Below are 13,211 nucleotides of genomic sequence, written 5' to 3' on the forward strand. Positions count from 1 at the left end.
ACACTAAAATGGAATGACTATATATTTTTGATATTACGTCTATGCTGTGGAATGGATACTAACGCTGGTGGCATGCCAGTGAAGATGATAGACCTCAACTTGTCCACAAATTGCGATCATTGGAGCCAAAAGTGTATAAAATCAAAATGGTAAGCACGGTTTGATCTAGGGGAATAAGGTAAAAACTAGGGGCAGCAAAATTGAGAGCAGTATCATTTGAAAAACAATTGAAAGACGTCGCTCACATTATAGCTTTAAACCGGATTTACAAACTACAGATCTATTATTGATATTAAATTTATAGCTTTATGATCTTAGTGGTCAGTATAACCACTTCTTTGTTCTAACTAATCTTTAACTTATATTCCAAATCCTCAGATCATGGGTTAAGGAAAGTACCTACACTGAAGTAAGAACAAGAATATTTTGCACCTACGATACCTCATATAAATTATTATAAACTGACCTGACTGTTTTACCACGAAAAAGTTGAACTTGGGGTAAAAAGATATTTAATACAATTTTAGACGACTTATTACAAAAGAGGTTCTAACATTTGTTTACGTCCCTAAAACAAACATAATAATGAAGGACAAATGTTTGTGATTGGGTAAAAGATAGTATTATCTGTGGTAAGGGGAGTCCCACGCTACACGGTTACCCGGTCGTGGCGGGGGGCCGGTCTAAACCCTCGCCATCTGATTACGTCAGTTAAGTCGTCATGTATGATATTATCTGTGGAAAAAGTAAAGAAATCGTATTGATTTATAAAAAAAATATTTGACATTCATAAATCACATCTGGCAATCCTGTTTATTTCATTCGTTCTTTTCATCTTTCATTCATTCATTGTCTTGGCGTCCCTTTCAGTATTCCGTACCACCCGGAATAATTTATATTCGACATAATTGTATTTAATTATAAATACGGACTATTGTAGTGTTTATATTAAGTGAATTGTGAAAATGGCGGACGCAAAATTTGATAAAAACGGTTACAACAGTGGTGATTTTAAACGCAACCCAAATTCCGGTTCTCAAAACGATCTCGACCAAGATGGCGAAGACGGATCCAAATTAAATGAAAAAGCCGGCGAATACATGAGAGAATTGCTTAGCGAGAAAATCAAATTGCACACACAAAAATTTCCACTTTCCATTAAGCTAATTGATCAAGGTAACATTATTTTTTATTTAATAATTTATTTCCATTATTCTCTTACGAAATACAGTACCGTTAGTAATTGCCACTTGATAATTATATTTGGATACATTGAACTCTCTCCACAATCGCTACAATCGGTATGATACGGAATGACCTTTCGTCCTTCAGTATTGTTTGATTTTTACAGTAATATTCCTCATATAAATACGCAAAAAATATAATAAGGTTATTTTGCTATGAAATTCTTGTTTACCACCCAAATATTGCCAAACAAGCGTGGAATTAAATATAAAATACTTAATCATATTTTTTAACACACTTTACCAATTTCCCGCCATTTTAAAGACTACAGTCTAAAGCAATCTCCTCTACCAGTTGTTCAATGAAGACAACTAGGCAACAATACATCCCAGTTTATCGTATACATACTTAATAATTTTTATGCCAGTTGTTAGGTTACTGGGTGATTCTTGCATTGTGACATTTTTTAATATGTAATTGTGGAATGGATCCACCTCAGGCACTATTGGTATATGTGGATAGTTTGCCAATGAGGGATGATCATAGGCGAGGATGAAACTAGGTCAATTGCCCTATTGTGTGTAATATGTTAAAAATTATTCCTCATTATTTCACCTGATAGAGTTACCATATACTATAAAGGATACTATTGGAAGATGTGACTAAAACAACTGTCTTATAACAAGGATGATTATATATTTACTCTGTTACAGGTTTACATAAATTGTTACTCTGTTACCCTATAATAGCAGTGTGTCCACTATTTCCCATTACTAATAATATTTTCCCCTGACCATACCATACTGAACATCTGCAAATTTTTTACCATAGTATTTTATTTTGTAAATTATAGAAATAAGTATTTTATAGAGTGAGAGAGGCACAGGCTTTTACTTTTCTAGAGATAATTTTTATTGAATTATAAACTTACAAATTATTTTTTAGAGGTCACCCGAGTACAGACTTCAGGTCGTGCTCCCGTGAAGGACTTCAAATATGTTGATGTATACAATGAGAAACCAGTCAAAGTCACTGTTAAAGTTCTGGTGCCTGTTAAAGAGCACCCAAAGGTGAGCTGATTTTTTTTTTATGCCATAACACAATCATATTAATTGCTTAATCCTCAATCTACCTATATTATGAGGAACCAAGCTACAAATATTGGGGGGCACAACCCAGAACACACAGGTATAATATCAGGTTGACCTCCATATGGTATAAAGATCCTAGAAAATGTCATAATTCATTCATGATGTGCAATCTGACTTACCTTCATCCTCACCTATGAGTATCACCCCTCACTGCTGCCCTACCAGCATATACTGATAGGACAAGGGAGGTTGTCAATGCATTTTAATCTTATAAAAAAACCTAGACCTAGGTCAATTTAGCAATATTCATTTCCTAATTTTGTCTAACTATGAATCAAACCAGAGACTACATTTATGCAAAGAATCATGGCCACCACTATTCTAGTAAAACATAAATATTTTATAATTATGAATACAATGTTGGCAATTCTCTTTTTAGTTCAATTTTGTGGGGAAACTGCTTGGTCCTAAAGGAAACACCATGAAGCAAATGCAAGATGAGACCATGTGCAAAATGGCTGTTCTAGGACGTGGATCAATGAGAGATAGGTCAGTTTACAAACTTTTTTATTTTTCTTTATTAACTAACTAAGTGTCTAATTTGCTACAATTTTTTTTTTCTTCGTCTGAGTCACAGGCAGATACTACAACTATTTTCAGTACAAAGTGTATAATTTTTGTAAAAAAAATTAACAGACAAAAGGAAGAAGAGTTACGCAACTCCTTGGACCCCAAATACTCACACCTGTCGGACGAGCTGCATGTGGAGATATCGGCACTGGCGCCTCCTGCTGAAGCGCACGCCCGGATCGCCTACGCCCTTGCTGAGGTCAAGAAACATCTGTCGCCGGACACCAATGATATGATCCGGCAGAATCAGATGCGTGATATCATGGACAGAGGTTTGTCGGCAATTAACATGCTAAGAAACCATATATATATATATATATATGAATAGCTGTTTGTCTTGCTAAAAGTCGAAAACATCTTAACCGAATTAATTATAATACAGTGATGATTATAAAGAGTCCAGCAAAAATAGAAAAATCAAAAATAGATAAATTTTGTATGGGAGTCATTACTGAAATAAGGCCACCCATTGTTTTCTCATAGTGATCATTTCTTGTAATTGTTTATATCTATAATAAGTTTATTACTGTAATCTTTTGAAGGGAACACAGAGTATTTGTAATTTTTTTTTAATATAAATACTGCAGAATATATTAAGGTACTACCTTTTAAGTCTAACTATGCAGAGCTTGTACGATGTATACGAGACAGCTGTGAGACATACTCATAATTAATAGGGTACAGAGAAATAACACCTGAGTCCTCAGGAATGGTAAAGGGGTATCATGGGCAAAACAGTATACTGTTACATCCATGGTGCTATTCAGGCCTATAGGCGACAGTTACCACTTTCCATCAGATGGGCAGTCAGCTTGTTTGCCATTCTAAGTTGCATAAAAAAACCTTTGGATGGAGAGGAGTGCTTATAGACAGATAACATTAGTTTTTACTTCTTCTCCTTTCAACCACAGCATATCTTCAATTAATCCATAGTGTATGTAAACTATCAGTTGTCTGACACCTTTGACATCTGCTGAACTGTTAGTACTGTATTATATGAGAATTTGAGGCACATTACTATCTAAATGAATATATAGTATGTGTTAGTCGACTAGTAATAAAGAGTAGTACTTATCACTTTCCATCATATGGGCCGTCAGCTTGTTTGACATTCTAAATTATATAAACAAAAGTTTAAAACTATTTGAACCGTGTAATATCGTCATTCGTCAAGAAATTGTATATTCACTAAAAACATTCTTATGTAGTTTATTACTATAAATACAAAATTACGTCACATTCCACCAGGTGGACCGTCAACTTGTTTGACACATAAATAGAAATGTAGTAATAATATATATGGAAATGAGTTTCCGAAACCATCCACTAGAGGCGCAGTTGAGTTTTCAGTACAAACGATTCATAACTTAAACTTTTGTACAACACTAGGCATCCCAATTGTTTACTCCGTTTATAAACTGAACTGTCTATCAATAAAATCACACTCTTGTTTCGCAAATACTCTGCAAAAATGTTAACATAACAATAATATGTATTGAAAAACCACAAAATTTGATATGTAACCATGTTACAAGAATTACTTACTCATTTGAAGCAACCCATTTATAATCTACTACTATATTGTTCGAGGGCTAATCGCCATTCACCTGCCAATGGATGAGGCAATTATTTAAGTCATAAAATATATATCAAATTTAATATTGAAATGTAATTGCCATCAGTAAGTTTCTTTATGGTAGTGCCGCAAAGTGCTGTACACCCCCTGAAGAAGTCTTCCGGATGAAGTCGCAACGATTGTCGGAAACGGCAAAACACGGCGAATTCGTTAATTTCCTTTTATATACACCTATCCCCCGATTTACACGGTAGATACGTTCCTGAGAAAAACGTGTAAATCGAAAATTAAAAATTTTCAAGTCAAAACCGTGTAAAAAGAAAATCTTGCAGAAAATGCATAATTTTGCTATTTAACAGTTGTGATTTTTTTCAATATTTTTACGTGTACACAGAAATAAAAATAAAAATTTTCATTTGTTCTAATAGTTCTTATTGTAGCTTCGTTCATGTTATATGATTGTGCAACATCTACTACTCTATCTCCCTTTCGTAAGCCATCCAAAATTTCGATTTTAGTTTCTAAAGAAATAACTTTTCTTTTAACTTCTTTCGACATTATAAGCCTATAATCATTTTTTTAATTTATGTTAATTTATAAAAATCATAATTATGCACTCACTTGTAATTTATGAATATGAAAAATTAAAACTTTCTGACACTGTGATTCTTTCACTCAAATACAATTTTCCGTAGATAAAACTTTAATTTTATGCGAATAAATACAGACACAGTGTGCATGTGCAGCAAGTCAGCACATAAGCTCGGGATTCCCCGTGAGATGTGTACACAGCGCACGTGTTCAAACAGTAGCATTTAGTAGAGCGCGATCAAAAAAAAAACCTTATTTGGAAAACCGTGTAAAAGCGAAAACGTGTAAAACAAGTACCGTGTAAATCGGGGGATAGGTGTATAATAATAATAATAACTTTATTGTAGCTAAAAATCGAGTACACAATTTATTAAACAGTGATTACTACACTAGGCTCACAGGCCTGTATCGTAGTAGTCAGTGAGTGGCTAATTATTTCTGCAAAATAACACCTAGTTCAATAAAATAAAATTCCGTTTACGTGCCTACGAAGCGAGTATTTCGACGTAATCCTAATTCGATTACGTCGTTCAATTCTCCCGCAGATTTTGATACCTACGAATGTGTTCTATTGCAAGAGAAGATCGATCCAAATATTCGGAATTGTTTCATGGTTGACCAAATCCGGTATTGTGGCCGTATTTTTAAGATTGTTTACATTTTCGTTTATTCAAAAATTTAAATACAATTCAAATGGTAATTTATAAAACGATGGATGACGTTTGTCAAGGTTAGTTAGTGATGTTAAAAATAATATTGATGAAATATCTGAAGAAAAGTTGTTTTTTCACACGCCTTGTACTTGTTCTTGTATTGTGCTTTACTCCAGTGTCTTACAACTCAATAAACTGTACCTAAACCCATTCTGTAAGGTTACTCTTGAAATAAATTACAATAAATCCATACTGAAATTGTGACATTTCGCACTCTCGACTCGCAACACTAGCGATATAATGGTTCCATACTTTTCTTATAGATGCATATTAATGTAACTTACCAATGCAAACTATTGTAAACTTTTTCCCATTTCTACTCTAATTCCTAATTGTTGTTTCATGAGTGCAGTATAAAATTGACATTGGCAATTGATTGGATTGATATTGATATTGGATTCAAGAGTAGACCTGCTGTTTACTGTTTGATCACCAAACGGTGTTATCCTCTTTGTATTTGTCAAATGAAACTATAGTACAACAATAATCCGGTTGTTACCAGATATGGGACCGCCGCGGCCGCACCCGAAGCCTGGTCCCGGCGTCCAGTACAATACATACGCCGTCACAAAACGAGCCTTGTCGTACCAAGACCCCGTGAATGATCACGATGTGATACCACATAAAAAACAAGGTAGAGACCCCATTACACATAATATATTGGCATGACACTCTCTAGTGCTACAGTTGTAGCCTCAATTCTATACGTACGTTACGTTGTTGACGTATACATGACAAAGAACAAGACGCCCTGATATTCCTGTCTCGTTCTGTCTTGGTCAGCGATAATGTTAAGAGCGTTCGTCGCTTTAGCTTACCAAAGTGTGGCAACGTCGCAATTATATGTCAATTTTCAATCTTCAGTCAGAAGACTGATTATTTAAAATATGCTCTGCTACCGAAATAAGACTTTAATCGTAAAATATGTTGCATATAAATCATATATCATTCGAAATTTGAATCAACTTCTTCATTTTACTAAAGAATTTTTCAAATACTTTTTTATTATCTAAATTCAAGTTTTCTATGACTACTTAATAAAAATATTATTCTATTATTAACTTTTTAGTAGTTTTAGTCGGAAATATACAAAATTTTGTTTTTTTTTTTATTTTTTTAATTGACAAATTAATGCGACATTGCCACATTTTGGTAAGCTAAAGTTATGAATGCTATTAATTTATCTATCAAATAGGTTTCCAATTTGCTCAGTAAGCGCTGGTTCGTGGCCTCACTGCTACTAATACATATTTTCTGCCGTGTTCCACTGCAGATATGCAACTGTTGATGGATAGGTGAATAAGAAAGAGCATATACTCATACTACTATCAGTAGGAGGAATTAGGGGGGAAAGGGAATGTTAGTAACGGGGTCTAATTGACCCATTGCTAGCAAATACACCCTACCAGGTCGACCTCCACACGTTTCCCCCTGGAACCCCTCGTGGTTAATTCTAGTGGAATTTGTCACGATGAACTGACCTGCCTTTTCATCCTCACCTGTCATCCCTTACTGGTGCTCCGTCAGTGTATTACAGCGCAGACAGGGTTACCATTCCATTATCACCTATAAAAAAAAAATAAGAGGAATTATGGAATGAATGAAAACACTTGGAAAGATTAACAATAAATATACAAAACAAGAAATTATTTAATTACAAAAAGCAAAATAAAAGGCAACGACCTTGAAATGAAGAGGAATAAAAGTTACGTCTTTGTCAAGTCGGAAAAGAAGAAAAATAACAAAAGTAAAAAAAAATTCACTCGTGACACACTTGTTTATTTCATATAATACATTCATTAATGTTCATTTAAGTAATTTATGTAAATCTTTAGAGAAATAAAAAATGTCTTAAACCATTAATGCCCTATGTCGCAGCGCACTATACATACATGGCGTCAACGATGTGGTCAAACCTTAATACTGGTTGCATTTTATTATCAACTGAAGATGCTGGATACTAAAACCATATCGCCGCGACCGCTATGTCCTTGAATTTTAAATCTGTAATATCTTCGAAAATATTCATTTAAATTACATGCTGTAAAGGGCCATATTGATCTATATTAAAAAGTACTTAATTTGATAAGGATGTATGTTATATTTCTTAAAATTGCTTTGCAAATAAGCCATTATTTCTCGTAAAAAGTAAAGGATAATTTTTTTTTTTATTGTGAGTTATTTTTAGATAGAAGAGATTGTACATATACCATTGCGGCCTTCTTTGTATATCGTCTTAAGGTGTATAATACTGTAGTACATTATTTTGATCTATCACGTAGGGTTCAGCCAGTGTTTGCAATATATAATAAATTTTAAAATATGTTTATTTAACGACATCACATTAGAAACCTCTAAAATTATCAGTGTTTCTCTACTATATTTTACATGTATTATACATATAAACCTTCCTCTTGAATCACTCTATCTATTAAAAAAAAACGCTTCAAAATCCGTTGTGTAGTTTAAAATATCTAAGCATACATAGAGACAGACAGACGGTAGGCAAATTCTTGCACCTTAAATTGATATTCGAAAGTGATTGATTTTTTTTTTTCTTTTTATTGCAGTTAAGCAACAGTAATACAATATATTATGATAATTATTTTACATTTAAATATGATTAATTGCACCATCATCAACGTAATTATAGATTACTACTATATAAAAAGGAAATATACAAAGATACAAATTTGCAACAATATGCACAAAATATCACTTTACCATTGAGTTCCTTTAGTCGGCTCTTACGACACCCACGGGAAAGGAAGGGGTGGCCTATTCTATGCCGGGACCACACTACTATTTCACTTAGCACAAGGCTATAAATATTTTTATTTAAATAGATAGAAATTAGAAATAAAAATTTATTATTTAACAAAAAACACAAAGCTATGAACACAAGATACAATGGGCCCCACACTAGGCGAACTTGTATCGGGGGCACCCGACAAAGATTAACAATACACTTCAATTTATTCAATCAATTTGAAATATAACTCTTGTAAAAAAGTTGAATTTTTTTTTTTTGCATATAAAGAAAATAAAAATTAATATTTTTCTATCGTCGACTAGTGAGGGAGACTTCTCAATGATCTTGAATGTGTCTCAAAAATAGCCGTGATTCTTTCTACAGAAGCATTATTCTAACCTACTCTGAATATTCCGATATATTCTACTTATATTAATGACGGTAGTAGGTCCATTATTAATCTGTGACTAACTTCTTTATTCTTAGTCTAAGTCATTTACAATAGATTAAGAATATATGTTATTTATAGATAAAAATCTTATTATACATATATTTCTTTTCTTATTTTTTTTTTATGTAACAAGGTTAAAAGAAGTTATAAATAAATAAAAAAAATAATGTTACGTTACAGTCTCTATCAAAATTTGTGGTATTTCATTATATTAACAATAAACGTGCCTTTATTGATCTATGTCAGGTTTTAGGTCTAAACCCATAAAAATATTCACATAAGATTTATTAATATATTTCTTATTGATTATAATTATTATATTTTAAGAACCACAAAACAAAACTACTTCAATTGCGGCAAAACCAGTTATTTTGGTATAAAAACTAAATTAAATATACTGAACCGATTTACCAGAGGGAGACTTTGTACAAAAGTCGATTGCTTGGGTACCTCTGTCCCATTCGTGTTTCAGCCGTGGAGCAGCTGTGTTTGCATGGCTGTGTTTCGGTTTGAAGAGTGGGATATGGCATGAATTTACAGGGTACAGAGGAATAACACCTGAGTCCTCAGGAATGGCAACGCATGGGGAGTATCATGGGCAAAACAGTATACTCTGTTATGTCCATGGTATTGCTCATGTCTATAGGCGACTGTTACCACTTTCCATCAGGTGGACCGTCAGCTTGTTTGCCATTCTAAGTTGTATAAAAAAAAATTTTGTTTAAAACTAGATGGCGCCCTGTACCATCTCCAGTGGTGTTTATTATTTAAAAATTTCCAGTGCCTGTTCCCCGTCCAGGTCCTAGGCCGGGCCCAGCCGGCCCCCACGGGCGGCCGCCGCGCATGCAACCGCCGCCACCACTAGCGCGGCCCATGCCCGCCAAGAACAAGGTGATCAGCATCCTGGACCGCGCCCGCTCCGCCATGGAGTCCAATTACAGCTACGACGACCCCTACGGACCCGCGGAGCCGCCGGTGAGTAACGCTTTTTTGTGCTGTCCTCCTGGTGTGGTGATAGGTAGATGTAGGAAATAATAAACAATAATATGTCACAATGCAACTCACGGCCACCCGCCCGGACGTCACCCAGAGGAGTGGCTGCAGCGGGGGGCTTGTTGCAGTCTAAACTTTAATGAGTACATCACATCAACTTTTTTTTTTTAAATTGAACGACAGCAATTTTACGTTTAGTTAGTAATTTTGTAAACTACATTACATTACAGGATACAGAGGAATAACACCTGAGTCCTCAGGAATGGCAACGCATGGGGGGTATCATGGGCAAAACAGTATACTCTGTTATGTCCATGGTATTGCTCATGTATATAGGCGACTGTTACCACTTTCCATCAGGTGGGCCGTCAGCTTATTTGCCATTCTAAGCTGTATAAAAAAACATATAAAAAAAATTACTAACAATCCTTATCCCCCCATAGTAATATGTTAAACCGTGAAGGCACTAAGTAATAAACACATATATTGGTAGAGATTCATGTGGGAAAAGTCGTGGAAAACACTTAATTAAATCTATAATGAACCTACAGGTACGCGGCCCGGGTCCTCGCGCGGCTCCCGAGCCCGACTTCTACTACGAGCGCAGCCACGAGCGGTACTACGAGGACGACCCGTATTACAAGGACGACTCGCGCGAGTTCAAGACGTCGGCGCGCGACGTGGGCACGCGGCGGCCCGGCCCGCAGCACCCGCAGCACCCGCAGCAGCCGCGCCACTACGCGCGCGCCTCGCCCTACGCCCGCCCGCCCAAGTAGCTACCCGCTGTTCGTATCAGTCCAGTGTATGGCGCGGGCACTCCTGGCCCCATAAGTTTACTAGCCTCGATTCAATCCTCCTTGCATCCCCTAGACGATTGACAAACGAATTGAATAATAAATGGTTAGCGCTCGCATGAGAAAATACATGTTGCCATCTCATTCTAACTCGTGGATTTGTTAACAACAATGATTTTACTAATAAATTCTCTTGTCACTTATCTATGTAGACTGACTTCATCGTCTCATTGTTCGCCGCTGCCGTGCCCATTGTACTGCCTCATTCTGGTTAATTCCTTCTAAATGGACCAACTGATCATTCATGCTCTTTCTTGACCCCACCATTGTATGCTATTAGCATAGGTGGGTGTACCGTTCCGTGTTTTATAGATTAAAATAAATATAACATATGTAACCTGACTTCGTTATCATTTTGCCCTACATTGACCATTTACCATTAGTATAAGCAGAAATAGCATTCCATCTTCATGCATAAAAAAGTTGTATTTTGTAGGGAGTGAATTGTTAGTAATGGGGACTCATTTTCACCTATTATCATATCAACCTTTTAACTGTCATGTTAGTTGCCATGCTTGGCAGGCGGATTAACAACTGCAGTAAGGCTTTATGTTTTAAGATGAACGTTGCTGCCCATCCCTCGCCCTCATTTGTCGTCTCTTACGACACCCATGGGATAGAAAAAGTGCCCTATCCTATGCTGAGACCTCGGCGGATTTTCATCTATCACCTCGACAGAATCGATATTCTGTTTTCATTGTTTAAAAATTTTATGAAATTAAAATTTTTGAGAACAAATTGTAATGAAACTGATGAGGTTTTTTCGATTCCAAGTAAACCCACTGTAACAGTCCAGTTCCCACCGCCGATTCCTCCTGTCCTTTTGGGAAATAGAAAATAAGTTTCGCACAGGGAGAACCTCAAAAATATGAATATGTCAAAATACATTAATTCGGCCCAACGTCCCGCGCCAATGCACATTTCTTTTTTTTTGTTCGCTTTTTAAAAATCCTTCATTCACATAGACAATTTTACTTTTTAATTTCAGTTGCTTTGATCGTTTATTTCTCATCATACAATAAATGGCTGTTACTTTACTAATTGAAAGTATTTTTACAGGACCGCAACGAAAAAGCGTTCGCAGTAGGTGAGTATCATTCAATCTCGAAAAACTAAAATTCTACAAACAAACCTGAAGAGAAAATAAAACATCTAAAATATGAAGAGCTCACCAAATGATATAAATAAAAATAGAAGTACATCACTGTAGGTTTACTAAAAACAACATAATTATAATATTCTCATGAAATGGACCAAAATCTTAACAATTGTGTCCCAGATGTAATTGGTATGGCGCATACCGAAATAAAGATCGAGACAAAAACAATAAAAAATCATTCTCCTTTTATATTAAATGTATTTTTAAAGTCTTTTTTTATTTATCAAATGTCTTAAATATATGTAGAGGTTGCACATAAAGACCATTTTATGCATGCATTGGATTAGATATTTGCAAAATATTGACGTTAATCTCGATTTGCGCGTGCGCATTCCGTGACTAATAATTAATATAAAAAAAAGTATACATGTAGTTTTTAATGAACAAAATACTTTTTTATTTCACTTAAAAAATTAAACATAAGTTAGTGGTCATGTTTATTCAAATAGTCTTAGGGTAAAAATTATTATTTCAACATGTTTTGATTAAAAAATAAAACTCAAGTGATGACACAAAATATGAATAAAAATATTTAAAATGTGGCTTCCTTCAAGCAGTTAAATATGTTAAAACATGTTGAACATATGACAAAAATATTGTACTGCAAGTTTGTGTGACTTTGAAATAAATAAACCTAACTATAAAAAAAAATGATTTTGATTTTAAACAATTGGACTCTCGATACCCGATAATGTATAAAAAAAATTAATATTTTAATTTGCAATTTCACTGAAAACTGTTCTCGGAACTAGTTCTCGAACGACTAAATAAAAATTGTACAACTGTAATTATTTAAATATGAAAAAAAAAGTAATTAATGTAAAATAAAAAAAAAATGAGATCCTAGTTTCTAAAGTAAATAAATCAGTAATATTGCAAGTCAAAATAAATACAGTTTGTGAACAAAATGGGATGCTTAATTTGTACTAATGACTGAATAAAACTATATAATATCATCCAAAGATTATATAAAATATAATTTTTATAAAATATAAATTCTTACAAAAGTTCTGTTTTTGCAATAATTTTAAGCTATGTGAAAGATGAAAATAAAAATACCTTTACAAATTCATATCCTAATTCTTTCCAATAAAAGGTGTGTTTGTTTTTTCATTAATTATATTGAAGCCCATTGACAAATTCACGAAATAATAGTCTTAAAAACTTGAATAAGAAACATGACTGCTGGTCGCTTTCTTAATTTTTGACTAACAAT

General features: G+C 34.4%; 1 protein-coding gene across 4 annotated transcripts; it reads left to right on the plus strand.

Annotated features, from left to right (window-relative positions):
• The first annotated feature begins 831 nt into the window (after positions 1-831).
• LOC113511215 (KH domain-containing, RNA-binding, signal transduction-associated protein 2-like) lies at positions 832-12,646 on the plus strand. Of its 4 annotated transcripts, none has more exons than XM_052900273.1 (8): positions 833-1,176; positions 2,131-2,255; positions 2,716-2,825; positions 2,973-3,178; positions 6,289-6,420; positions 9,771-9,964; positions 10,534-10,754; positions 11,896-12,646. In XM_052900273.1, exons 1-8 carry the CDS (start codon positions 966-968, stop codon positions 11,921-11,923), a joined length of 1,227 nt encoding a protein of 408 aa, XP_052756233.1. In that variant the 5' UTR covers positions 833-965; the 3' UTR covers positions 11,924-12,646. The 4 variants fall into 4 exon arrangements, with proteins under 4 accessions (XP_052756235.1, XP_052756233.1, XP_052756234.1 ...); XM_052900274.1 differs by having other exon boundaries at positions 9,789-9,964; XM_052900275.1 differs by lacking the exon at positions 6,289-6,420 and having other exon boundaries at positions 832-1,176.
• Positions 12,647-13,211: the final 565 nt, after the last annotated feature.

This window comes from Galleria mellonella, unplaced genomic scaffold, assembly GCF_026898425.1.
Source record: "Galleria mellonella isolate WM207_F2 unplaced genomic scaffold, CSIRO_AGI_GalMel_v1 utg643, whole genome shotgun sequence".
NCBI classification, from domain to species: domain Eukaryota; kingdom Metazoa; phylum Arthropoda; class Insecta; order Lepidoptera; family Pyralidae; genus Galleria; species Galleria mellonella.

Excerpts from the sequence above, each read along its gene's own strand:
- LOC113511215 (XM_052900273.1), top strand. The coding sequence starts at position 966 with ATGGCGGACGCAAAATTTGATAAAAACGGTTACAACAGTGGTGATTTT. Across the intron at positions 2,256-2,715 it reads CTGTTAAAGAGCACCCAAAG|TTCAATTTTGTGGGGAAACT; the intron begins GTGAGCTGATTT and ends TTCTCTTTTTAG. Across the intron at positions 10,755-11,895 it reads CCCTACGCCCGCCCGCCCAA|GACCGCAACGAAAAAGCGTT; the intron begins GTAGCTACCCGC and ends GTATTTTTACAG.